General features: G+C 39.4%; 1 protein-coding gene across 2 annotated transcripts; it reads left to right on the top strand.

The window, feature by feature from the left end:
• The first annotated feature begins 643 nt into the window (after positions 1-643).
• LOC141427240 (phospholipase B1, membrane-associated-like) lies at positions 644-26,876 on the top strand. Of its 2 annotated transcripts, XR_012451311.1 has the most exons (8): positions 644-901; positions 15,553-15,808; positions 16,035-16,204; positions 20,861-21,077; positions 21,457-21,602; positions 24,205-24,373; positions 25,169-26,256; positions 26,288-26,876. XR_012451311.1 is itself a non-coding variant. In XM_074086483.1 (7 exons), exons 1-7 carry the CDS (start codon positions 824-826, stop codon positions 25,345-25,347), a joined length of 1,215 nt encoding a protein of 404 aa, XP_073942584.1. In that variant the 5' UTR covers positions 644-823; the 3' UTR covers positions 25,348-26,876. The 2 variants fall into 2 exon arrangements, 1 of the variants encoding a protein (XP_073942584.1); XM_074086483.1 differs by having other exon boundaries at positions 25,169-26,876.
• The last annotated feature ends 1,122 nt before the right edge of the window (positions 26,877-27,998 follow it).

Genomic DNA, 27,998 nt, shown 5'->3' with positions numbered 1-27,998 from the left:
GACGCGCGAGCGTAACAATTACAAAACCGGCCAACGCACACAGTCGGGCCACGCGCAGTGTAAGGTGCTACGCGAAAAATATTCAATATAAGATTTTGGTCGACTATACTCATTAACTTCTAAAGCCCATATTATTATGGCTGTGATAGTTTTTCTTTTTTTATTATATTAAAAATATTATGGTTTCAGATTTTTGAGGATAACGTTTATAGCCTATGGAAGGGGACTTTTGTATACCTGTAGGTACTCTAACAAAAATTAACCAATATTTTTGAATCGCGACTTAAATTCGGGTACAGTACAACAAAGATTAATAATTATAATGCACTTTATTTCATTAGTGCTTTAAGCTAATGAAAAATACAAACCTTATACAAACAAAAAAAATTGTTACAAACAAAAGATACACACAGCGACATTCACGGTGAACTGTAATAAGTGCAAGTTTGGCAAGGTAGCCGCGTTAGTTCCGTTTCTTTGTCACGTTTATAAGCATCCTGTCGCGTTTTATGAAGGTTTTAATTGTGACTGTAGCTTAGCGCGAGCTTAGGAATGGATTTACATACAGCCAAGCGTAAGCGGTCTCCTCCGGGGGTAAAATTGCTAGAGGTCGGGGCGCGTGTTATTGTGCAACATGGCCGGCTCGGGCGCGAGCACGCGTGCGCGAGCATTTTCCCGCCAAACGCCGAGCGCGCCCGGACGCGACCAAAACCAAACAAACTACTTTTTTAATTATTTAGGATAATAAAACTAAATACGTAAAATGGTTTGGTGAAAAATATTTTTTAGTTGAGTGTTGGAAGTGTTGTGTCGTGATGAAGCGATGTTGTTCGGAATACTACTTCTGGTGGTAGAGGCGAGTGCGGCCTTTAATATCAGCTCCTTATTACTTGGCGATGGGGTAAGTGAAAAAAAACTTTAATATGAAAATATAAATACTTACCCTTTTAGGCTAGCTTGTACTGAACAGTTTTTTGACTGTTAACGAACCCAGGGTTAAGAAGTTTCAAAATGTATGGATCTGTCAACTCTAACCCAGGTTTAACTATTTAAATTTGTAACTCTGGACCTAGCAAGTGGCTCTTAAAATATTGTAACAATTCAAATCATAAGAAATATCAATTTGATTTCAATCTGCGTCAACTATTTGTATTGTATGTACTTGAATACAATTTAAGAAATAATACCAAATGCAAGTGCATTTTTTTCTTTAGCTCTACTTATAACACTTAATGGGAATTCCATCAATGAATTGTCGCCTCTACATCCCAAGTGTAATAATAACTACATAATGAGTAAACATCACTTAATGTTTAGACAATATCTACTCTCTTTTTAGTGAAAATTTAATGTCTCTACTCTTTGTAAGTATTTGGGATTTTACATTCGTATTCAGCGTTTTTGCAAGATCCATCTATCTAAACACTAAAATTCATTGAAATCCGTCCAGCCGTTTTAGCGCGACAGGGTAACAAACACTCGCTCACAAACTTTGACATTTTTAATAGGAGTATTGAAGTGTTGTCAAACTTGATACACTCGTTGCTATGTTACGGGTTTTACCTAAGTTACATACAACTAGACCAAGTTCTTTACATGGTAGGTTGTACTTGATGTAGGTACTGTGACTATGACATCACCTTTAGTAGGTACTATGTACTCATAATCCACAGTTTACTGCAGTCCTAGTAACAAACTCACAGTTTTAAATTATACACGGTTACCATTAGACAGAGCTCAGTCTCCAGTCTCCATTATTAACACCCATGTTCATTTTTTCAATGTACCCGAGGTCATGCATGATCAGCGCTGGCGCTAAGGCTAAGGGTAAGAGTAAGAGGAGCGCGCTCGAGGTGCCAGATGGAAAAATGCACCGTTTTCTAGTTATAAAATTATTTAGCATGAAATTTTGATGGCGCCTTTTGAGAAGCACTGAAGCGGCGTGGACAATCTCACTCTATCTTGATCAGTAGAGCCGGCGATGATCATGACATTATGTCGAAATATCGGGATTGGTTTTTGGAGTCTTTTTGTATTTTTGATTTCAACTCCAAATTTCGTTACTTTTACGGTCATCCCGTAAAATCCACATCGAAAATACAAACGGAATGCTGAGGACCTGGGTTCAATTCCCAGCGCTCTTCTCTTTTTCTGGTTTTTTGTGCATCTATGTTTCAGTCTGTATTTTCGATATGAAATATCGGGAGTTTCTTAGACGTCATTAGCCAGGACAAAAAATAAATAAATCTGGTCTATAATTGTAACAGCGCGAAGTGATTGATTAAAAATACCCTATCAAGGTGAAATAAAAATAGCACTAGATCGTAGCACTAGATGGTCAGTAAGGAGAAGTCAGTTTTACGTAGAGTCTTGTTTGCGATTGGCTGATTTTGTTATTTAACCACAATTTTTGTTATTCAATCACAAACGTTACACAGATGTCAAAGCTGTCAAATAAATCTAACGATTTTGGCGCCAACTATTCTGTCACAGAAACCCTTATTTATTACTATGAATTCAATAAATGCTACCGTATGTACAATGGCCAACCAATAGTGTCTTTTTCTACCGCGATATTGGCGGAATCACCGAAGTTTCGATGGAGCTATATAGAATTGCATGTGGTTAAATGGCTTAAAAGTTTTCTTTGAAGAGTGAATTCAGTGAAAACTGATCAAAATTACTTTCATGGTTTTTGACTTTTACATTGCATTGGAGTATGTTCCAAAACTACGAACTAACTAGCTACTCAGTCCAGGGAAGGCAGGAAAAGTGCAGTTGGAAACTATTGGGAAATCACCGTAGTTATACTACCTATTACCTTTTCACAATAAATGCTACATTAACATTCCTTGAATTGTTGATGAGTTGAATGATGGCTTAAAGCAGACAAGGTTGTAACCCGCCAAGCTTACTACGGCTTATTTATAGTATATCGTAAAGCTGTGCCATTTAATAACAAGCTTGTGTGATAAAACGTAATCGCAACTGGTGTAGTTAGTACTAGGCCACTGGAACCCGATCGGTGACCTAAATAGCACAGATGAGGAAGTGTGGTCAGCTTGAGGTGGTTTTTGTAGCATAGTTATACATGAGGCTCGATGGCATATGCCATTTCTAACAAGACCGCAATCGTAGAGTTGACTGGGAATTAGGTGGGACCGCAAGTAATTCGCATTAACTTTGACTGTAGATAAGGTGTTTATCTGTTTTTACTGCTGATGGTGGCGTGTTAGAACGACCAGTGGTCGCACACACCAATATTGGAGTATGCAAGCGATTAATGTTTTCGGATAGGCTGGTTAGAGGTGATATGTGGCAAAACCCTAAAAAAATCTGTAATTTTTCAGCATTTCACTTTTATCTCTTAAATTAAAGCACATTTTGTGTACCGTGTTGCAAAGCAATTCACAAAACACAAATTTCTTAAAAGCTCACAGATAACTAGATTTCCAGGCCCAATATTAACGAAGATTGAGCCGATCAGTTGCACAAAGTTTTAAATTTATTATTTATTTATTTATCAATAAAAAATACAGCATTACAGTTAGAAAACCAATGCATTGTAAAATTCAAATTATACACAAAAAATACAAAAATACATAAAAACTCAAGAAAGACATACAAAAAAAAGCAATTAGGGATTTTTGAACGATTTATGCATTTTAAGGAACCTTTATCTCACAACAAAAGCCTTGACCTCACAGATATAATTTGCTGTCACCGGAGAGGAGGAGATAGTTTTTATTTATTATTCTAACTGTCACACCCACGAATTCACTTGGGATGAACTCATTTATCGCTATCCCGTAGGAAATACGCAAATTTACGGGAAATGGTGCCAAATGTCATCTAAATCCGTTGAGCTGTTTTTGCGTATCGAACCCGTGTATGCGTTGCAGTCAGGATCACCAACCACTAAGCTATCCGGTCGTCAATAATGGTCATAAGTTTTGACCGTAATTGCGGATAAATACACTGTCACCATGCCGACATAGTTTCGTAATTCTATACAACACACATGATGCATAATATATCCGCGTCTAATTGTGGAGCTATAGCTATATTACTCCATACACTGTAGATGCATTACGGACGCACGACCCATCGATGAAAAAGTTGGTGCAATTATGACATTTCGTGTCATGTCATCAATGTACAGGGATAGAGAAAAGTGCAATGATTCACTTCTATTTGGCACTGGAACTTTGAACTGTAGCCTTCTACCTCCTACTTGAAGACGAATTCGTCTGTGCAACACATACCTATTGTATTTTATACAGAAACGCGTCCTCTTCCATTACTCAAAATGTCACTTTATTTATAACTTTTACGAAGACCACATCAGATGATAATGCCGTTCTAGTTCTACATTATTACGAGTTCATTCTCAAAGCTAGGGTACCTAAAACACAACCTTTCCAAACAAAAGAATAGTTAGAATCGCCAGTTTGCGCGTTATTCTTAAATTGACTCTCCCAGGGACGTCGCGGCGCTACCTACTCACTTCTTGTCTGTCCCTAACTGATTGCTCCTCTCATCCACTCAAAGGTTGACTTGTTGGGATAAGTTCGCCTTTGCATCTGCATCTCAACGTTTGTCGATTGTATTTATTTTTCTTTTTTGTACAATAAACTATATAAGGATACTTTTGCCGTTGATTGTACCCGACGTAGTGTCATTTCACACGTCGTTATGGAGGTGTCACAGTCATCATTTGTTTTTGGCGCGACATTTCACACTTTTGTCAACAAAAGACTTGTCAAAGTTGACCACCATTGTCGAAATTAAAGTGTTCAAGTAAATATTACAGGTTTGGAAAAATATTTACTGACCATCGTGTAATATTTGACGATGTAAAAGAAAAGCTTTTCATTCATGTTAATAAAATTGTAAACAGTTTATGTCGAATTTGCTAATTACCTTAATTTGACCATCATTTAGATAATTTCTATATATTTTTTTCTGTATTTTTCTTCTATTTTTTCTGTTTATTTTTACTGTTCGCAAAATGGCTCTAAATGTCGCTATGAAAAACAGTCAAAAAAGTCAAAAAGTCCTGTCACAAAAAATTCAATTCACCAAAAAACCGGTCTCTGTTGACTCCACTAAGACCGAAAGTAAGTCGTTAAATTGGCGTAAGAGCAAACAATACTTAAGCGTGCTTCATTAGAAAGATGGATGAAGGTTGCAAAAAATGGCGCATTCGAACTGGGTTAGGTAAAGATTGGAAAGGCCTCTATAGCGATGACAAAACCAAGTCATCAGGTCAAGTCTGTCTTGATCTATATGTGTACATAAGTGCATTGGGCACTAACAGTACTGTACCCACGGAATTTATTAGTGAGTGTACTAATTATTTTTTTAGGGTTCTGTACCTGTAAGGTTACAAATGGAACGCTGTTACTGACACTACGCTGTCCGTCTGTCTATCAAAGAATTTTCTTGATACTTTCTTCTATTATCTCATTCGATCAATCGTTTGTCACATCACTCATTCCTACATGTATATTTCTGTCGCCGCTCGCTACAACAAAATTAGAACAAAATACTCGTCAGCCATTTGTTCATCAGCGGTTGCATGTACTTTAAAAGGTATAATCGAATATATTTGCAGGTGGTAGGACCTTGTGCAAGGTCCGCCCGGATTGCTACCACCATCTTGCTCGCTAATCCTGCCGTGAAGCAGCAGTGCTTGCACTGTTGTGTTTCGGCGTGGAGAGTAAGACAGCCGGTGAAATTACTGGCACTTGAGGTATCCCATCTTAGGCCTCTAGGTTGGCAACGCATCTGCAATACACCTGGTGTTGCAGGTGTTTATGGGCGGTGGTGATCTCTTACCATCAGGAGACCCATTTGCTCGTTTGCCATCCAGCCAAATAAAAAAAAATATATAAGAAATTGGTTTAGCACCCTAAAGTTAATGTCATTTGTAGCGCTTAAAATGTCAGAGACTATTTTAAATCACAAGTCAATATGACAAGCAGCCTTATTGTTTTATTTCTGAAGTAGGACTGTCATTAAAATTAGTAAAGCACTTTCTTGGTCGACCATTCTTCCTTAGTCAGTTTCATTACGATCTATACATATATTTTCTTGCCATTGACTGTAAAGAACCCTCGGTACGCGAGTCCGACTTGCACTTGGTCGCTTTATTTTAATATCCCAGTTGTAGGTCCATACTTTGTAGATCTTCTGCATATTAGCCAACAACGCTAACTCTTTAAGAAATTACAAAGTAATTGCCATAACTATGTGAAGTTTACAATCATTTGGTAACCAACCAATGATTTGTAACACTTCTCTAAGTACTTTGTTGAGAAATACCAAATGCATAATTTATGACGGACTGATGAATCTCAACCGACAGCTTCAAAGGACTGTAGACTTAGTAGGTAGGTACCCATATGATTTTAATTTCAACTCGACACCTTTAATGTTTCCGACGAGATAAAGGGCCTTGATAGACAGACGGACGGATGGACGGACGGAGAACAAAATGATCTTATAAGAGTCCCGTTTTTTTCCTTTTGAGGTACAGAACCCCAAAAAGTGACAGCACCCTGCGGCCTATTTACACAATATAAGTTTTCAATTTGATTTTGATTTAACACATTAAAATAACGTTAACACGTATATGTGTGTTAATAAGTAACTTAACTATGTAAGTTGTAGATTAACGAAACACTAATGCAAGCTATAATGCATAGTGGCCTTTTCGTGTTGCTTCATTTAGAAATTTTCGGTGTAGTCTATTTTGCGGCGAAAATAATGATAGGTTTAGACGTGGTTAATTGAGCCTTACTTGAACATGACTTTTTAATTGATTTGTTGTTGATTCGTGTCTTATTGTTTGTAATATACTATAATAATCGTTTGCATGTCACAATACAATAATGCCAAAAGACGTGTCTGTCAACTTAAAAGTTCGACTTTAGCGACATATTCATTTGGTAGGAACTTTGTTTAAAAATTGATAAACCACTTATTTGGCTGATGGTACAGCGAAGGCCATAAAATGTTTAAGTATTTTGTCCTTTCGTTTGTTTTGTCCTTTTTGTTAGGATACCGTAAACTCAGGTTTCTATAGTCTTAGCGTTCATCAATAGTTCAAACGGACTTTTTAATATTTTGAACAATTACGGAACTGCTAACGTCATCTAGGAGGTTCACCGCAGCCTAATCCAATAGAAAATCCACGATGAACCTCCTAAACGTCAGCAGTTCTGTAATTGCTCGAAATGTTAAAAAGTCCGTTTTGGACTATTGATGAACGCTTGGGACTATAGAAACCTGAGTTTACGGTAATTAAATGTTAGCTATACGCTGGAAACCCTAAAATATCTGAAACGTATTCAATGACAGTTATTTCTTATAAATAGGCGTGAAAAAGTAAAATGTACCTACCTAACATTATACTAAACTAACTTAACCTTCTTTCATACTTCGTAATAATTACGTATAGGTACCGGTTTTCCCATAAACGAAAGAAAAACTCGTATCTAAAGCATCTTACCAAATCCGTTCGGAATATGGCTTTTTGCTCTCGGTTCTCACAACATAATGAGGTATCCCAGAAAATGACAAAATCATCTCGAATCTATTGCATGTATCGGAAGAGATCAGTTGATGGAAACTCTAATTAAGCGTGTTAGAAGTCATATTTGATTGGCTGAAAATCCAGGTTAATGTGAATTACCAAATAATTTCCCATGCTAATGTAAGAGTGTGGTTTACTGTTCGTGTGAAATTATTGGGTGCTCAATTCATACTCAATATAGTTCATTTAAATGGTGGCTCATTTTAAGTGAGCTCAGATTCATTGGTGAGAAGTGTTGCTCTTTTGTTTTTATAATTTTATCACGCTATTAAGGCGGAAAAAGGGCATTGTGTTGGGCTCAGAAAAGGTAATTGTCCCAATCGCAGACACCCCCCCCCCCATTTCAGCCGTTTTTTTGAAAAAATAAGAAAATCATTCATTCAATCAATAGTTTTTAAAAATGACGTCAGTCTTTGCTAACATGTGCTTCAGAGTGAAAGTGCGCTACTTTTCTTACGTGTTTGATTAAGGACTTCGTGCAGTTTTTGTGGATCTATTTACTGGAATACTGTTTCAGTCGGTAAGTTTTAACTAAAATCAGTTGCTATAGTGTACTAACTATTTATTGTTTGTGTTTTAATGGACAAATCTCCTTTTATTTACTATAAAATAATTTTAAATACTATATAGGCGTGTCAAGCACTGGTACATTTTTTTTTTCAATTCCCAGTGGTTGATACCTACGTCAAGCACTCCTTCAATCGATTTTTTCATGAATTATAATTTAAACCTTATCGTAAGGTCGAAGATCAGAAGTTAAGCCTTTATCTCCAATCAAGACATTTCTAACGGTCGTTTGAGTAGTCTTTGACATGGGTGTCAAAGACTCTTTTACTATGTGGACCTAGTGTATGACAGGTATGAGTTTAGGTGTCAAATACTAGGCCGTAACTGGTGTCAACGATTGGTTACAGATATATAAAAATAAATAATTAACTAAATTTGTATTATTATTATTATCATTTTATTAATAAAATAAAACGAAAAATTTATCTCATTATGATATTTTTTTGTTATCCTTTAAGTGGATAATAGGAGTATTATGTTACATATAAACGATTATAAATTATAATATGCCTGTCAAATATTGGAAACACTAATTCAATTTTTCATAGTCAACAACTACGACATTTGAAAAATTGCCTGTCAAAGGTTGGTACAATTTTAGAGGTTTAGGAAACATCATATATTATAAAAGTGATAAGATATAGCTTAATTTTAAAGTTTCTGTATGATCAACGACAAACCGCTCAACGTTTTGATATATCTGTGTAATTGATAATACTAATAATTTCGAAGTTATTCAAATGTGTGATTTTTCATCTAAAAGTGTCAACCACTGGGACATTTACCTTAAGTACTTATAATCTTACGAAGACGAGTGAGCATAACTAGAAATAAGGTTTCTTATTGTTCTTACCACGTAAAAAATAAAATGATGGTAGATATGTACGTATAAAACCATGAGCCTTTCTGTGTTAATTTATAAGATTACATAACCTACGAAGCAATTTAATTGACTTTGTGTAATTCCCAATTCGCTAGCTCTCTGATTCTGTGCGGAGCCCTTCACACATGTGAGTAAGACATGGAGCTGTTTTGCGTAATAAATTATGTAGAGGCAAGAATAAGAGAGAGAAACATTTTATGTGAAGCATTTGTTCTCGTAGAACATACTTACGATATTCTCTAGATTTAGGTAAATATTGATTTAACCAAAGTTGTTTGTTAACTAAGAAAATACAAAATATCCATAGGACTAAAACTACTATTAAATTAAAATACTTACTTACTTCGCCGGCTCAGCGACCCAAAGTGGATCTTGGCCTCCGACACAAGACTCCGCCAATTGTTCCTATCCTGTACAACAAGGCGCCAGTCTGCCACCTGCATGTCGCACAGGCCTTCCGATTGGCCGTCTTCCAGTCGGTTATCCTAGGTATGCTCTCTTGGCCGCACGATCCTCTCCCATTCTCTCCACGTGGCCGAGCCAACGAAGCCGCGCAGACTTGCTCTCGCCTATAATGTTGGGCTCGCCCACCAGGTCTTCCACATCCACATTTCTCCTGACACGCCAGGCTCCATCCCCTTGTCTTGTAGGTCCCAGAATCTTAAATTAAAATAACTAAAACTAAAACTTTAATTAAAAAAGAGAGGTGGGCCTCTTGGCATGGTGCCCATCACGCAGGCAGCATTCCCGCGTTGAACTGCGATTGAGATTCTTTGCGCGAGAAAGCTGCCGGCGCGAGGGTTGCCGCTTGCCTCTTAACCTATTGCTGAATAAATGGATAAACTGACTCCGCTCCTTAGCAACTTTGTAAACAAAGTTATTGTCTTCGTTTATTTTAGCATTAGAAAAAGGAAAACCATCTTGACGAGTCTTCCATTGAAAAACCCTTTAAAAATAGAATTACTTAACCTAGTGTACGAGTATTATTATAACGAAGTATATTTCCATAGGTACCTATGTATTTTATATCTTTTAGAAATTTGATTTCCTTTTTCATGCTTGTATATACGCCTAATTACTTTCTGCCATAGGTATCTCTTATGGCACATTGTTGGTCTTTCCAAAAGCGCTGATACATAAAGTAGTAAAAAAGTGACATGTAAAAGAGCCCTTAGCGGCCTAGGTAGGTAAATACAAAATAAAAAAATATTTACAAAGAGAAAATTCTATTCCAGTTACCGATACAAATTCAATACGTATGACTTTAAAAGCTATGTGGAAGTATCATAGTAAGTACCACACTAAATTACGTATTACGAGTAAGTACTAGTACTAATTGTCATGCACATCGCACATTGACAGCTGAGACGCTGAGAGGGACCGCGAATTCACGACCAATTAATTACGCTTCATACGTAATTGTGATTGGGTAAGAGGCTGATAGGATAGTCGACAACTAGCCTCCAACTGCGGCTTTCCTTGCGTTAACTAATTAGGTCTGCTGTCCAGCAGTTGAAAAGAAATGTTTGAATTTCACTAAATTCACGCGGGAATTTTGTCGTGATTTTCAGCTGAGTTTGAGATTTTGGGGCTGCCAGTTTTAATTTAAAGATGTTTATACAAAATTTCCATGAATGGCAAAAACGGGACCCTTATAGTTTCGCCACGTCTGTCTGTCTGTCTGTCCGTCCGCGGCTTTGCTCAGATTTTCCACGAATATATAGGTATGTAAACTATGCCGACAAATTTTATTTTTATTTTATGAGAACCTGTTTTGAATTTTAATTGTTTCATTGCTTTTTAATTATTTTATTCAATTTTAACATTTTGTGACATTCAATTGTTTTCCAATTAAATCTTTTGTGTATTCTTAACAATTTCAGTATAAATTCTCGTAACTTTGACATGTACAAACTATGATGTAATTTTATACTGAATGAATAAAAAAAATGGTACAATAAAAAATTCAAAAACAATTTTTGTTAGTACCTCCCATACACGTAAAGTGGGGGTGATTTTTTTTCTCATCCAACCTTGTAGTGTGGGGTATCGTTGGGTAGGTGGGTAGGTTGCTAAAACGATTTTTCGATTCAGTGATTTGTTTGCAAAATATTCAACTTAAAAGTACAAATTTTCATTAAAATCGATTGTCCCCCCCCTCTAAAATCTAAACCGGTGGGAGGAAAATTTTGAAAAAATTCAGGATAATCGGTTTTTTTTAATGATTTTGTGCCAAGTTTCTTACGGTGCGTTCTTCTTGGCAATGATGGTATTTCCAATAGCGCTGGCAGTACAAGTACAGTTACATTGAAAAGAGCCCTTTGCGAAACTTTCAGAATAAACATTTGATTTTGATTTTACCCATTTTTAGACGTGAAACTCTATAGCTAGCTATCCCGATCCTCCTAAATCTAGCTTAGGTACCTAAACCTATACCACAGAGCTCTTTTGGCATTCAGCTGTTCTATTCGTTCGGCTTCCAGCTCTGCAGTTTTCAATTCTCACGGATGGTTAAGTTGACTTCTTGAATTGCATTTTCCTAGCCAACGGACACCAATGCTCCAATTAAGGTGAGCCATCACGCTCATTGACACGAAACCAAACAAGGCCAAGTGATTCACTGCCATGTCCTACAATACAATCCAAGCTATATTACCACGTATAACAAAGTAGAATAAAGGTGATAGCAACGACCCGTGAAACTTTACGTGCTGTGGGTAAGGATGTTAGCATTGCATCGTGGTAGCGCAATGTGCCGTGTGGCGAATATCAATTGTTGTTATGTCATTGGCAATTATAATAATTTTGATAAGCTTGGAGATTGATTGTTGAAGGGGTCACGTGGTATGCGGGTTATCGTGCTGGTTGATCATTTACAACAAATGGGGATAGTGTTACTTGTTATTTGCTAACTAGCCTTTGTCCAGCTGCGTACGTAAATCACTATAAAATTCCGGGGCATTTTCGAAATTTCCAGAAATTAAAACGGTCTTCATATATGTAGCTTGAAGAATACTCTTAGGACGTCTTGTAGGCTTTTTTAAATATTGATTTAAGGCTTAAAATGACAGTTCTTGTATGGATCTGACAGGACTTAGGACCACTTAAACCTAGATTAAAAAGCCTGCAAGTGGACGTTAGAAAACAATGTTTCAAGACTTAGTGCTTAAGATTTAGGCAGTATTTTTAGAATTTAGATTAATGTAATGCTGTTTCTTTTTATTCGGACAAAAAAACAGCCGGTAGGTATAGCAAATATCTGTCACATATTTATCAATGTGGTGAAAGAAGCCCTAAGTATTAAGCACGCATTATTTAGCCATTCATTACACTTGGTATGGATGGATGGAGAGTATTAACCTTTAGATAGATGTTTAATTTGACTGATTGACTTCCGAACTTAGTTTGAACTTTCGTTCAAGTTACAGCAATGTGTGATGATGATGATAGATTGATGAGAGCTGTCTACCTTTCAAAGAAGTTGATGCAACTACATACTTATTTTTACAAAAACAAACATCTGGGTACAACTAGGTATTCAACTTATATTAAAACTTGCAGTTATCTACGACCCCGCTTAGGTATTAGGTATTAGCGGGCTGTTTTCCGCAACTCGACGTCTAAGTGCGCCTATTTTGCGTGATTAGGCTGTAGGCACTAGATATTCATGCCAGCCTAGCTCTTGGAGGAAGCCTAGCAGACCCTTCACGTTGCCGGCGACTTCCTGCAGTGACGCCGGTGATCCGAGGTGTAGTGCCCTGTAGTTCGCCACACCAGAGCATTCCAAAAGGATGTGAGTGGCTGTCTCTTCTGCCTTCATGCATACGACCCCGCTTGCGAAGAATTCATTTTTCGCAATCCCACAGGAGTAACACAATTTTCCAGAATAAAAAATTCAAAATATATTATATATGCACCGAATTACATCTAAAAAATTTAAAGATGGAGCCAGATGAGGCAAAGACTTTCGCCATTATAGGTATTATAAGTATGGATATTGACTATTTGGTACGGATAATGATTTAGCTTGCCTTCACAAGATTTTGTGGCGTTGTGTTATATAATTCTATGATTAAATTTTGACAAATCATCTTTAAATTCACTCATTAACTCAATACAGGGAGACCTAGTTTGGATCGCCAAAGGTAATGTCAATGTAAATAAAAGTTTAACAGAACGTCGCGTTTACATAATTATTTAAGCATCCAAATTGAATAAAGCTATTGACAGAAAACAAGCTAGCGCGTGTTTGATGACCAACTTTTTATCAAACGTTTGCAATGATAGAACTAAGTAAAAGACAATTTTCTAAACACGTATTGTTTACGAAGACATCAAAGTTTAGGCACCGGAATACATAATTATTAACACTTATACAACTTTTGTTACGCGTCATTTGATATTTAACTAGATGTACATTGTACGTGTGATGGGACAGGCGATACGGTGGATTGTGGGATATGTGGGTTACCGGGTTTTACATAGACGTCGTGGAAAAATTCGCTGCTTGTGACAAACGAGCATGTTGTTGTGCTTCTAAGCTTTGCCAACTTTATAGTTGCAGTAAACATGGCATGGCATTTAGTAACTTTTTACTGCGGATGATATTAAGACGCTTGTATAAGAGCCACCTGCTTTTGACCTTTTAATAGAGGTATAATAATACTATTCGACATGGATTGACATGGATTGACATGGATTGTAATAATATTAAACATATTAGTGTGATTAATAAAAACTTTTTAACAAACAAATTAAACCGCCGAAAAAACTGAAAAGCATAAAATAATAGACCTTTTTTTTTGGTTAACCTTAATCTAGGTACCAGTTTGAAGTCGGTGCCTCAGCATTAGCCAGGAGGACTGACCTATAGTCGTTTACCTGATGGCTCCTCCTGGCGCGTGCTGAGGCACCGACTAGAGGTATATAGATATAGGTAAGAATAGAATTGAAATAACTTTATTCATCCACAACAAAAAATGGCATAACAAGAGATAAAAATATACATTGATGGATAAAAAAACTATTTACAACAGTATACAAATAAAACTAAAATTAAAACCGGTCAAGAGCGTGTCGGACACGCCCAAAATAGGGTTCCGTAGCCATTACGAAAAAAATAAGTAATATTTGACGACCGGATGGCCAAGTGGTTAGAGAACCTGACTACGAAGCTTGAGGTTCCGGGTTCGATTTCCGGCCGGGGCAGATATTTGTATGAATAATACGAATGTTTGTTCTCGGGTCTTGGATGTTCAATATGTATAAAAGTATGTATTTATCTATATATGTATGTTTATCCGTTGCCTAGTATCCATAGTACAAGCTTTGCTTAGTTTGGGACTAGGTCAATTGGTGTGAAGTGTCCCATGATATATTTATATATTTTTCCAAGGATTTCGTATTTTATACGGAATCTTCTAAGTTTAGGTATATATTTTATACCTTAGGCTGCTATTTACTCTTAAACTACTAATAATTCTCAAGCAAACTTAGCTGTTATAGTTTTCCTAGAAAGTTTCCACCCGCCGGTTTAGATTTTAGAATTAATAAAAATTTGCACTTTAAAGTTGAATATTTCGCAAACAAATCACTGAATCGAAAAAAGACCTGTCCAACGATACCCCACACTATAGGGTTGGATGAGAAAAAAAATCACCCCCACTTTACGTCTATGGGAGGTACACAATTTTTTTTTTTTTTTTACTGTACCATTTTGTCGGCATAGTTTACATATTATCCGTGCAACATAACAACTTTCTAGCATTGATAGTCCCTGTGCAAAGCCGCGGACGGACAGACAGACCGACAGACAGACAGGCATGGCGAAATTATAAGGGTTCCGTTTTTGCCATTTTGGCTCCGGAACCCTAACTAGACTTAAAATAGATTTTTTTTTTATTTAAATATAAGTATTTCTGTTATTTTATATTTGAGTACTTAAAAAAAAAAATAGATATCTGATAAAATTTGCTGCTTCCATACATTGTTCACCCGGTTCACAAAATTCAGCCTATATTTATTTTACTCAGTGAGCCATAGACATGGACCTTCGACTATGTCTTTACATAGGTACAGCTTAAAACTGATTTAATGTTTATCTCGCACCTTAAAACCCCACGTCTCCGCCATTGCGAAAAAATTGCAAAAACTGAGTCTCCAAAAACTCCATATAATGATTGAACCAAGGGCCTAAGCATGCCAAAATAAGGCAACAGTCTAAAAATCTTTTTAACCACTTCTTTCTGCCTTACGTTTTAGAATGAGGGCAGAAAGAGATGGTGCATGCGATGGCGCCCGCGCGTTAGACGATACGGCTTGTGACAGTAGGTACCTATTGCCTAACGCGCGGGCGCTCGGGATTGCATTCATCACCCCTTTCTACTCTTATTTCATATCGTGAGATTCCAAGTACGGTACTATAGTCGCAATTAATACAATGAATATGAATACATTAGACAATAATTAAGGCGTCTGCTCACAGAAACTATTTCAATTGCAGTGGACGCTCCGCTACCCGCCGCGCAAGTCATACGTACGCCGCCAGCGCACCTTCCCCCCCTCTACGCCATTCTTCTGCCAGGACTCGCTAGCTTTCGGGCGCAGTCGGCAGCCCCCCACTTCCGTCCACCGCCTGCGGCCGGGCGACATCGACGTGGTGGCAGCTATTGGAGACTCCCTAGCGGCTGGCAGTGGGGCATTAGAAGAGTTCGCGTTGGGAGCCTTCGTGGAGTATAGAGGCGTTTCATGGTGTGCTGGTAAGTGTGAAAGAGATGGCGTTTCTACTGTCCATTACCATTTTGCTTCGACCAGGAGTTGGTAGGCTTCTGGTGTAATGATTTTGATAAAATTTGGTATGGAGCTGGCTGAAACTTAGATAGTTTGAGACCCGGGGAAGGGCATAGGATAATTTTTATCCCGAAAAATTGCATAGTTCCAGGATTCAAAACACAGTTAACTAATCCTTATTCATCGACTTTGCAGGTGGCGAGAGCAATTGGCGCGAGTTCCTAACACTGCCTAATATCTTGAAGGAGTACAACCCTGGGCTGACAGGCTACTCGACTGGCACGGGCGAGTGGCTGGAAAGGACAGCGAGGCTCAACGTGGCCTTCCCTGTGGCTTCCGACCAGGATGCTCTTAAGCAGGCTAAGGTATTCCTGAGTATAGACGAACCACTTAATTTCTGGCCCACCATAGAACGTTCTCACAGTAAATTTCACAATGAATTCCCTTGTCAAGCAACGGCGATGTCACTAACACTGTAGCTGAAGAGTCGTTTCTATAACAGCCCTTACAGCGCCCGTCTTCGGACATAGGCCTCCTCTCTACTTTTCCAGTCTTGCCTATTCATTGCCACTCGCATCCAGTTTACGCCAGCTTGCTGCCGGATATCATCTGTCCATCTTTTTGGTGGTCGTCCTCTACCGCGGGTGTTAGCACGGGGTCTCCACTCCAGGACTCTTCTCGCCCAACGACTGTGGTCCATTCTAGCAATATGTCCTGCCCATCTCCACTTTCTGCGTTCTATTTCTGTTATTACGTCATTCACTTTAGTCTTCTGTCTGATCAACTCGTTTTTCTTTCGGTCCAGAAGGTGTATTCCGAGCATTATTCGCTCCAATGCTCTTTGTGCGACACGGAGTTTCTCAGCAGACCTTTCTGTTAAGGTGGTGGTTTCCATTCCATATGTGAAGACGGGCAAGACACACTGATTAAATACCCTGGTCTTAAGATATTGCGGGATCTTTTTGGATTTAAAGACGGTGTTGTTAGCTGCAAAAGCTGCCCATGCTTGGCCAACTCTGCGTTCGACCTCCGCTACCTGATCCTCCATTCCGAGAGTGATTTTATGGCCCAAATAGATGTAATGGTTGTCCATTTGTACTGGGAATGTGTGATTTTTCGCTTCTGGGATATTTGTCATGATCTTGGTTTTCGACTTGTTCATTCTTAATCCTACTTTAGCTGATTCACCTTGCAGTTCGTCGATCATCACCATCATATCCTCAACGTTGTCCGCGATCAGTGCTATATCGTCCGCGAAACGCAAATGAAGAGTAGTTTATTTGTTTTTAATTAGTTTATGTATGTACCTATTATATTCTTTTAAGCATTGTATTGTAGCTGTCACAATTTCCGACTCTTTCGCTGACCATGACCATAGTTCCATGACCACTCTTTCATGAGTGTAGTGGCTTAGAAGAATAATGTTTCTTTACAACTTCTAAACAACTAGATTAGTTATTTCCATTTTAGTTTTTAGTCCAAGCAAGCCAGTCATTTTTTTTCTTTATTAACTTTGACATAGAATTCAAAATAAATACCTACCTACCGGAGACAGCTGTCAGGGAATCAGTTGAAAATGAAACAGTTTTCGTAAGAACGTTTGTCGTCTAAATATTATCATTTGTCAATAAAAGAAGCCATTAGTGTTGTGCGATGTGGGTCAGCCATTAGCTGACGAAAACTCTATTGAATTCGCACGTTCCATTTATTTACCACTAAAGACTTCGTTTACTGGAAATAATACAATGGAGAACTCGTGTGGTACAAATTATAGAGCAAAATTGATGAAAGATGCTACAGAATATGTAAAAGATTCGTTGGTTCTTGTGATCTTTGGTGCATGTAAAGCGCACGCAATATTTTTTGACTTATCGTGATGTGATACTTCAGAAGAGTTTTGGTTTCAAATACGACAAATTAAAATAATTGAGTTAATGCATATTATTATTGTCTGATCATGAATCTAGGTCAGACGCGACTCAGTTGTATTAAAAAATTTCATATTTAGTTCATATTTTTAAAGCTTATTTATACTATGCGTGTCGCCCAAGTATCTACTAAGGTGTTTTATTTTGGCAAACTCTAGCCAGTTTGGGTAAACACCCCTGTAAATGTTGTTCAAAATTCTTAATAAAATTATGTTTGACAAATATTTCCATTCATTGGTTTACGGTGAAAGTGGTCGGCGTGAAAGCTTGATTGCAATATAATGAAAAATTCCAAAGTACCTAATTATTAAAAGTTAAAGTTTTATGAACGCAATAAACGCCAATCAAATGTTTTTTCGAGGTTACATATTTATTTCCATAATTCAACCGCACTGGGCCCGCGTGGGAACTATGGCCCAAGCCCTCTTGTTCTGAGAGGAGGCCTGTGCCCAGCAGTGGGACGTATATAGGCTCGGATGATGATGAATTCAACCGGCCATTTTTCTGCCAGTTTCATTTTCTTCTAAAAACGACGGAGCGTATACCTACGATCCTACGAAGACGCGTGATTTTGTCAAAATTAGACATTAGTTGATGACATTGTAATAAGATTCACGGCACGCGTCATCGTGAATGACTCTACCAGTCTACCTATAACGCGTAACTGACGAGTATAAATTACGAGTGTTAAAATAATTGATTTAGTAAAACATACGAATATTTTTTTAAATAATTAAGGTAATTGAAAATAAATGCAATTAATATTATTAATTGACACCTTGTTGAATGTTCATATAATTGACGTCGCGTTAAATATGAATCCTAGCGGTTACGGCTCAAGTCAAGTGAACTCAACCATAAGGTACAATGAGGGCTATCGCGTATGAATTCGCCACTAGAGGTGCTAGTGTAGCGTGAGGTCTCCAAAATGTCAAATCTCATAGTTTTTGGGTGAGCTACGCGGGTTTATTTATAATTAGAATAATTTTGTGAATATTTTGCAATATCTGAAATTAATTATGGCAAATATGCGTTCCGGGGCAATGAATGCCTGTGTTTTGAGACAGTTTTGTCTTTCGGAAACCTTTGTCCCCTTTTTTCCGAACAAAACGGGGACTATGCAATACTGTGGAATGCTCGATATTTTTATGGTACGGTTTTAAGGTGTATTAAATATGATTTTAATCTAAACTTTATTTTCACACCCGTAAAAACAGACTTTGAAAGCCATACTTAAAAACCTCACGCAACAGTGCGCCATCTAGTGAAACAAAAAACGGTAGCCCTCATTAAAATAATGTGGAATTTTAAAACATGTATTTATGGAAGCCACTGAAACGGACTCAATTTTTAAATGATTAATGAAGCGATTGCAAATTGATTAGTATTCTACCATTCTACGATTGGTGAATTAAATCGATCATTTATAAACGCGAAACAAATCGATATATAGAACGATGAGGAAACAGATTACTAATTTACTATTGTTTGGTAAGACACTGTTACTAATTGAAAATTAATATATATATTTTTTAATTGAAAATTGTTATGAATATTACCTATTATTGAATTACAGCGAATTATGTACAATGATTGCAGAAAGTAATGATTGAATTACCAGAGCTTACCAATAAACTGCCACGCGCCAGCGCACACTATTCTTTATTTTAGCATGAATAGGTACTAGGAATCTAATAATCGGTTATCAATAAATGGCGCACCAAGTGTCATCATCCCAGCCTATAAGTAAACGTCCCACTGCTGGGCACAGGCCTCCTCTCAGAATGAGAGGGCTTGAGCCGTAGTTTCCATTCCCACGCGGGCCCCGGATTGGGAACATCACACACACCATTGAATTGCTTCGCAAGTGTGTGCAGGTTTTCCTCACGATGTTTTTCCTTCACCGTAAAGCTCGTGGTACAAATGTAATTTCGCACACCTAGAATGTGCCCGACATTACTAGGTTAGGTAGTTTTAGTCACAGAGTCCTGCCTACTAATATTACAATAAGAAAGTTCGCGAAGATATTTGTTTCTCAACATACAATGAAGTCTGAATGAGGGTTTTCACAGAGGCGGAATATCGCTAGATGGCGTTAGGATCGTGAGGTCCGTTTGACGTTTGCTTGCGATTGGCTCATTTAGTTATTTAACCAATCACGAGCAAACGTCAAACGGATCTCGCGGTACTAACGCCATCTAGCGATATTTCTCCTCTGTGAAACCCTCATTGATTTAAATAAAATTAGATTCCCAACTAGAAATCTAGCTTTGCGACGTGAAGAAAGTCAGCATGAAGATTTGCATCCAATCTTTAATCAACGAACATTTGTACTCCGTAAAAATGATACGACTGAAGAGTTCCTAACACTACATCGTTTTAACAATTTCCGTGTCCAAGCAGTCATATCCAGCATTAAAGGTGAACGTGGAATAGTTTAAAAAAAAATACAGGGAGATTGAGGGTCAGAGGACGTGACCCTCATTCCGGGTTGTACTTATCCAGCACATCTCATAGGTCATACTACGGGGCAATGCCGCTGGGGTAATGGCTTTATTAGGACCAAGTACGATGCGAAGGGGTATTTATATTTTTTTTTTCTCTATTTAAGTACTCACATATTTATTACTAGACAATGCCTGTATGCCTTGGTCAGTGCCGGAGCACCAGCCGTTTGGAACCTTCGGGCTTGGTCCGCGACGACGGCAAGAGGCCCGACGGCATGACGCTCATGCCATGGAAATGGGACGGCCGTTGGTTTGGGACGCCACTTGCGTCGACACACTCGCGCCGTCCCACCTTCCATCTACAGCCAACAGGGCCGGTGCCGCTGCAGACTCTGCGGAATGCCTCAAACGGCGCAAATATGTAGGCATCAGTAGTGCCTACATTTTTGAGCCGTTTGGGGAAGAAACCATGGGTCCTTGGGTTTGAGTGCTGTTAATATTTTTAAATCATTGTCGTCCAAATTGATTACGGCTTCGGGTGACCAGAGGGCTGGCTTTTTCTTAGCACAATTTATATTTTTTTTTGTTTATTTATTTAATTCAGGGAGATTAAAGTACCTAGTTAATGATGGACTTTAAATTCCAGATCCTGGTATCCCGAATGCATGCATCCCCCGATGTCGACGTGGCCAGACACTGGAAGATGATCACCATATTCATGGGCGCCAACGACCTGTGCTCGGCGTCCTGTCTGTCCCCGGTGGAGTGGTCGCCGCTGGCGCATGCGAGGAAACTGGCGCGCGCGCTGGATTACCTGCAGGCGCATCTGCCGAGGACCATAGTAAATTTGGTGCCGGTTTTAGGTAAGTCAAGTACCTACAGACGTTAAGGCAGGGGATACGACGGTAAGGACGCTGGAACACGTGTAAGCTTACCAACTGACTAACATCATAACGTACATCAGTTAGAAGCTATACCCATTGGCAATGTATATACCAGAGTATATAAGCAGCTGCTACTTTACGCCTGCAGAAGCGCGCCACCCCCACAGCAGAGTAGACAGCGCAAATTCTGCAAAATTAATACACGCCACAGGCTATCTTTATCTTTATACATATATGTCGGTACAAGATGTATTTGTTTCATAAACAAGGGTACAAAACCGGCCACCATTTCACATGCGAGCTCATGTCAAAAAAAAAACACAATATTTAAACAGATTTTTCTTGTAACTATTTGCAGATGTGTCAGTGTCGGTGCGCGTGCGTCGATCGGCGATGTGCCGCGCGATGCACTCGCTGTTCTGTACGTGCTTCCACCGCGGAGGGGGGGAGCTGCGGGCGCTCGTCGCCATGACCAGACTGTATCAGAAGGCCGAGGCCATGCTGGTAGGTCTCTGTTGCTCACTAGCTGTTCTACTGGCACACTACAGGCCAGCGCCAGACTAGGCTCTACCAGAATACCGAGACCATGCTGGTAGGTCTCTGTTGCTCACTAACTGTTCTACTGGCACACTACAAGCCAGCGTCAGACCAGGCTCTTCCAGAATGCCGAGGCCATGCTGGTAGGTCTCTGTTGCTCACTAACTGTTCTACTGACACAGTACAGGCCAGCGCCAGACTAGGCTCTACCAGAATATCGAGACCATGCTGGTAGGTCTCTGTTGCTCACTAACTGTTCTACTGGCCCACTACAAGCCAGCGCCAGACTAGGCTCTTCCAGAATGCCGAGGCCATGCTGGTAGGTCTCTGTTGCTCACTAGCTGTTCTACTGGCACACTACAGGCCAGCGCCAGACTAGGCTCTACCAGAATGCCGAGACCATGCTGGTAGGTCTCTGTTGCTCACTAGCTGTTCTACTGGCACACTACAGGCCAGCGCCAGACTAGGCTCTACCAGAATACCGAGACCATGCTGGTAGGTCTCTGTTGCTCACTAACTGTTCTACTGGCACACTACAAGCCAGCGTCAGACCAGGCTCTACCAGAATACCGAGACCATGCTGGTAGGTCTCTGTTGCTCACTAACTGTTCTACTGGCACACTACAGGCCAGCGCCAGACTAGGCTCTACCAGAATGCCGAGACAATGCTGGTAGGTCTCTGTTGCTCACTAACTGTTCTACTGGCCCACTACAAGCCAGCGTCAGACCAGGCTCTACCAGAACATCGAGGCCACGATGGTAGGTCTCTGTTGCTCACTAGCTGTTATATTGACCCACTACAGGCCAACCAGGCTTTACCAGAATACCGAAGCCAGCTGGTAGGTTTCAGCTGCTAATTCGCCTCAATTAGTTCAATTGCCAGATGTAAGCGAGAGCGAAGCCGCCAGTTGGTAGAAATAACTCGTAATACTACTAATTCATGTGTAACTTTTTCAAACATCCAAAATATAATTGAGGACTTGAAAATAATTTTAGATTTTTTATCCCTAAATACAATCATTATGAAACGTTTCGTGCAGTTGCTAGTGTGTTGCAAAGATCCGTTGGAGTGTACCGTGACGCATGACTCACTGATAGTGCGATAGTGCATGAGGAAATTAGGCATTTGGAACAGGACGCGCGCTATAGTCACGGACAGCGCAACTCACATCATCATCATCATTGTCTCAGCCTATAGAAGTTCCACTGCATGGCAAAGGCCTCTCCTCAAAATGAGAGGGCTTGGGCCATAGTTCCCATGCGGGCTAAGTGCGGATAGGGAACTTCACACGCATCAATAAATTTCTCCGCCGGTATGTGCTCATGGTAAAGGACCATGCGTCTAAATGGACCAAAAACCAACAGAGCTGAGAGTTATGTCACAGATATACATATTTTAGTCAGTGTAAATATCTATGAGAACACCTTATATAAAATCTTGCTTGTATGAAATCTTGGAAAACAATGTTAAGGCTACAAACATATTTTTATTTTACACAACTTGTACACGAGTAAATCTGTCTTATTTATCCTCCAGGATTTTTAAAGCCATTATAAGGAGAACTTTCCAGGTAAAACACAGTTTCTCATAGATATACCTACTTACTCTGAATAAACTTGAATATCTCAGCTTTGTAATGGAATTGAACTTGGTGCTGATAGAATGAAATGGAGTACACGTAAAGACCTGTTTAATGACATTATTCTCAACTCTGTTGGTTTTTGGTACACTTCCCATACAAAGTTGCCCATATTAAATATATGGACCCGGATAACTCACGTCTTATATCGAGTTTAGCTCGAGTGCGCGTGTTACAGCAGCCGCCGAGTCGCATTGCTTTTAAGAGGAAGGGCTACGGATTAGCCCGAAAATGTCGGGCTAAACTCAATTTAAGACGTGAGTTATCCGGGTCAATATATTTAATATGAGTGAATCTCACGGTAGTTTCATGTTCAAAGTTGCCCATGGTCCTTTCAAATGTAATTTCGCACATAAATCCCGAAAAGCTCAGATTTGGATTATTTTATCACTGTGATTTTTTGTAACAACTGTCACGACTAAAGGAAAGTAACGCTATCGTCCATCTACAAGAGAGACCCTAGCTTTAGGCTGCATTTCCACCAGAGATGTATGAGGATGTGTTGCGAGGAATGGCCGACGACGACCGGATGACGACCGGATGGCAGTGGTTAGAGAACCTGACTACGAAATTTGAGGTCTCGCGTTCGATTCTCGGCCGGGGCAGATATTTGTATGAATAATACGAATGTTTGCTCTCAGACCTTTATTGAAGTATGTTTATCCGTTGCCTACTATCCATAGTACAAGCTTTGCTTAGTTTGGGACTAGGTCAAGTGTCCCATGATATTTATAAGATTTATTTATAAGAATGTGTTTTCATAGCCCATTAACGTTACATTTATCTATCCTCGCACAGCACCGCTCTGGTAGAAACGCTCCTCAATGAAGCGTTTCTACTAGTTCATGAAAAACACATTCGTCACACGTCTCTGGTTGAAAGCAGCCTGCCTTACACCACCGAAGCTTTGACCACCTCCAACCTGGCAGGTGGAGAGCGATCGCTACTCCTCGCGCGAGGACTTCGCTGTGGTGCTGCAGCCGTTCATGCGTCTGTTCAACGCGCCGTGGCCGCCGCGGCCGCCGCTGCCTCTCGTCATCCACAGCTCGTACATCACGCACGACTGCTTCCACTTCTCGCAGAAGGGACACGCGCTGGGTAACCACTTGACGTTTTAGAAGCCAAAGAACCGATTAAAGTTTTTATGATACTTAATTAAAGTTTTTATGATTGGTTTTTTTGGAGTCTTTTTGTATTTTTTATCTCAACTCCAAATTTGTTAGTTTTACGGGTATCCCGTGAAACAATATCGAAAATAAAAACTGAGACATGGATGCTCAGAAAAGCCAGAAAAAGAGACCTTCGCTGGGAATCGAGCCCAGGTCCTCAGCAATCCGTGCTGCGTGCTATAACCCCTACACCACAATATATTATATTATGTCTGTATTCCTGTCCAGCAGTGGTGTAGGGGTTATAGCACGCAGCACGGATTGCTGAGGACCTGGGTTCGATTCCCAGCGCTGGTCTCTTTTTCTGGTTTTTCTGTGCATCCAGTCTCAGTTTGTATTTTCGATAAAAAAATTATTTAATCTTTTTTTATCAACCTATAAGTATGAAATATGAGATGACATAAATAAATAGATAGATAGATTTATTTATTACCTTTTGAAAAAATGCATTATAAACACATGTCAGGTAAGAAATTTACAAGGATCGTCAAATGTATACAAAAAAATAAAAATAGAATTTATTATGTCAAATTAGAATGAAATTAAATAATAATAATTAAAGGTAAAAACAATAATATAAATCTACTTATGTCAAATCATATTGGCGCAATTTCGAAGACAATAATAGGGTTTGTTTTAAGTCGCGGGTAAAAGCTTTACAAAACAGATTTACTTATGTATTTAGATTTCAGATACTTTTATTTTTCTATTGTTCATCTTTCAGCCGCCAATCTCCTCTGGAACAACCTTCTGGAGCCAGTCGGGAACAAGAGTGACTCTGGGCAACCGATCCTTTTGCAATCCTTTCGCTGCCCGACGCGCGAAGCACCGTTCATCTTCACAGCAGTTAATTCTAAGGCTTACTTGGCTACCGGCAAACAGGACGGCTATGACGAGTTATGACGAAGCTAGAGGCTAGCATCAGTAATAATAATAATCATGTGACACTAATTCCGTGCAGCCGATCCTGTTGCAATCCTTCCGCTGCTCGACGCGCGAAGCACCCTTAATCTTCACAGCAGCTAACTCTAAGTCTTTCCTGGCAGCCGGGAAACAGGACGGCTATGACGAGTTATGACGAAGCTAGAGTCTAGCATCAATGACAATATAATGTGTGACGGATTCCGCGCAGCCGATTTTGTTGCAATTCTTCCGCTGTCCCATTCGAAAAGCACCCTTCATATTTACAGCAGCTAACTCTAAAGCTTACTTGGCCACCGGCAAACAGGACGGCTATGACGAGTTATGTTATGACAAAGCACGAGTCTAGCATGAGTAAAATATAATATAATCTATGGCGAGCTCTGCGCAGACGATTCTGTTGCAATTATTCCGCTGTACCACGTGAAGCACCCCTCATCTTCACAGCAGCTATCTTCTAAGGCTTACTTGGCCACCGGCAAACAGGACGGCTATGACGAGTTATATTATGACAAAGCACGAGTCTAGCATGAGTAAAATATAATATAATCTATGGCGAGCTCTGCGCAGACGATTCTGTTGCAATTATTCCGCTGTACCACGTGAAGCACCCCTCATCTTCACAGCAGCTATCTTCTAAGGCTTACTTGGCCACCAGCCAACAGGACAGCTATGATGAGTTATGACGAAGCTAGAATCTAGCATCAGTGACAATATAATGGTGAAGTAATAGTAGCCTATCCTGTAAAGCTTTCCCATACGTAAAACACCTTTCATCGTCACAGCCGCCAATGATAAGTCTTACCTGGCCACCGCCAAACAGCACTTCTATGACGAGGTATGACGAAGCGAGAAATATTTGATTTCATACGTTATTTTGCGTTGTGTGGTGTTCGTGATAGTAGAGTCCGCTTGGCTTAAGTATTGATTTAGGCTGCATTTCAACCAGATATGCGAGGATGTGTTTAGAAGAATGTGCTTTCATGAATTAATGTAGGAATGCTTCATTTACCTAGCCCCGCACCGCTCAGCTGTTTCCACCAGAGCGGTGCTGTGCGAGGAGAGGTAAATGAAGTGTTTCTATTGGTTCACGAAAAGCACATTCTTCGCAACACATCCTCGCACATCTCTGGTGGTAATGCAGCCTAATATACCTAATAACCGCAGCCTTAATTGTATATGTCGCAAAGACGTAGCTCAGCACGATCGTGCTGTTTTGGTAGTGGCAGAGCATAAAATTCGACGAAGCGAAGTGTCTATTAGAATCAGCGATAATGATAATGAGATTCATATGGCCACAGAACTAGAAAGAAGGATGGAAAAATGCCATGTAGTTATTCATTTTCCGATCTGTAATGAATGGCCGCATGATTTTAATGCTCAAAAGTGGAAGTTACCATCCATTTTCATATAAGAAAATCTGAAACTTGACGAGAGTAAACTTTTGTATGAATACAAAAATATGTTTAATACGTTAAAAAATATGATAAATAAACATTATTTTAGTGCCATTGACTGAAAAATTCCCGAGTTCCCCATACATAACCATCTTATATAACCAGTACTGGTAGGGTGCAAAATATTACCTAACGTCCAGAGCCTACACCTACTACGAAGTGCAAAATTCGAACCTCGAGTCCTGCTGTCCCGCTGACGCTTATGTTATTTAATACGAGAGTGAGAGAGACGGAACGACACGAACTTTGACTTCCGAATTTCGTAGTAGCCCAGCCCCGCTGGCACTTCCCTGGCCATTATTGCTGTGGCACGCTTCGCTCGCTCGGTTCGCGCGTTGTGGTCGCAATTATACCTACTGTAACACCTCCTCGCTTCGCTCGTCGTGATACCTAATTTTTCGGAACTTAAATTGATACTCAAAGCGACCAATTACATTATCGAAATCTCTTTGAAGTAGGAAATACCTATGTGTTTTAACCCCACTCTAGTGCTTGTTCTAAGATGGTTTTGTAAGTACGGGAACGAGGTAGAAAGTTTTACAAAGTTACCTGAGGTTTAGCGGAAGTTCCATAGGAATAAATGAAATATTATTTTATTAAATAATTCTTCATACAAAATTGTGTCGTTTTGCATAACCCAACCTTAAAAAAAAATACGTCCCTGTAAAAAGTATGTGAGCAAAGTTTCTAGAAATAAAAACTATAAAACTGTTTAGGCGTTACAAACTTAAGTACGCGCGTAAAATTTGAAATGCTCGTATTTACAGCTGGGTCACTTATTGAATACATAATGTAAGATGCGCAATAAAGGTCGCACTTTTCAGAGTTCCATGCCTCAAAAAGAAATAACTTTTTGGTAAAAATTTCATTTTTAATACAAGCTTTTTTGCTGACAGTACTTTTCGTTGGCTGTACTGCTGTACTTGCATTGTGTCCTAACCATTTGCATACAAAATTTCGAGTCGATGCCTAATGGTGCTGTTGAAGAGTTCCGTCCCGCGGAGACGATCCCGGTCGAACTACCGGGGTGTCACTACCAGATTGTTGTATTGTCACGCAATTTACATAAGTACCTATACCAAATTTCAAGCCAATCCAACTACTAGAAGTTGGTCGAATTTAACTTCCCAGATTTGATTACAGACAGACAGACAACGGAACAGGTGAAACTAAATA

This window comes from Choristoneura fumiferana, chromosome 4 (genome assembly GCF_025370935.1).
Source record: "Choristoneura fumiferana chromosome 4, NRCan_CFum_1, whole genome shotgun sequence".
In the NCBI taxonomy this organism is placed as follows: domain Eukaryota; kingdom Metazoa; phylum Arthropoda; class Insecta; order Lepidoptera; family Tortricidae; genus Choristoneura; species Choristoneura fumiferana.
The sequence above is the reverse complement of the archived record's forward strand: the minus strand, read 5'-3'. Positions and strand labels throughout refer to the sequence as shown.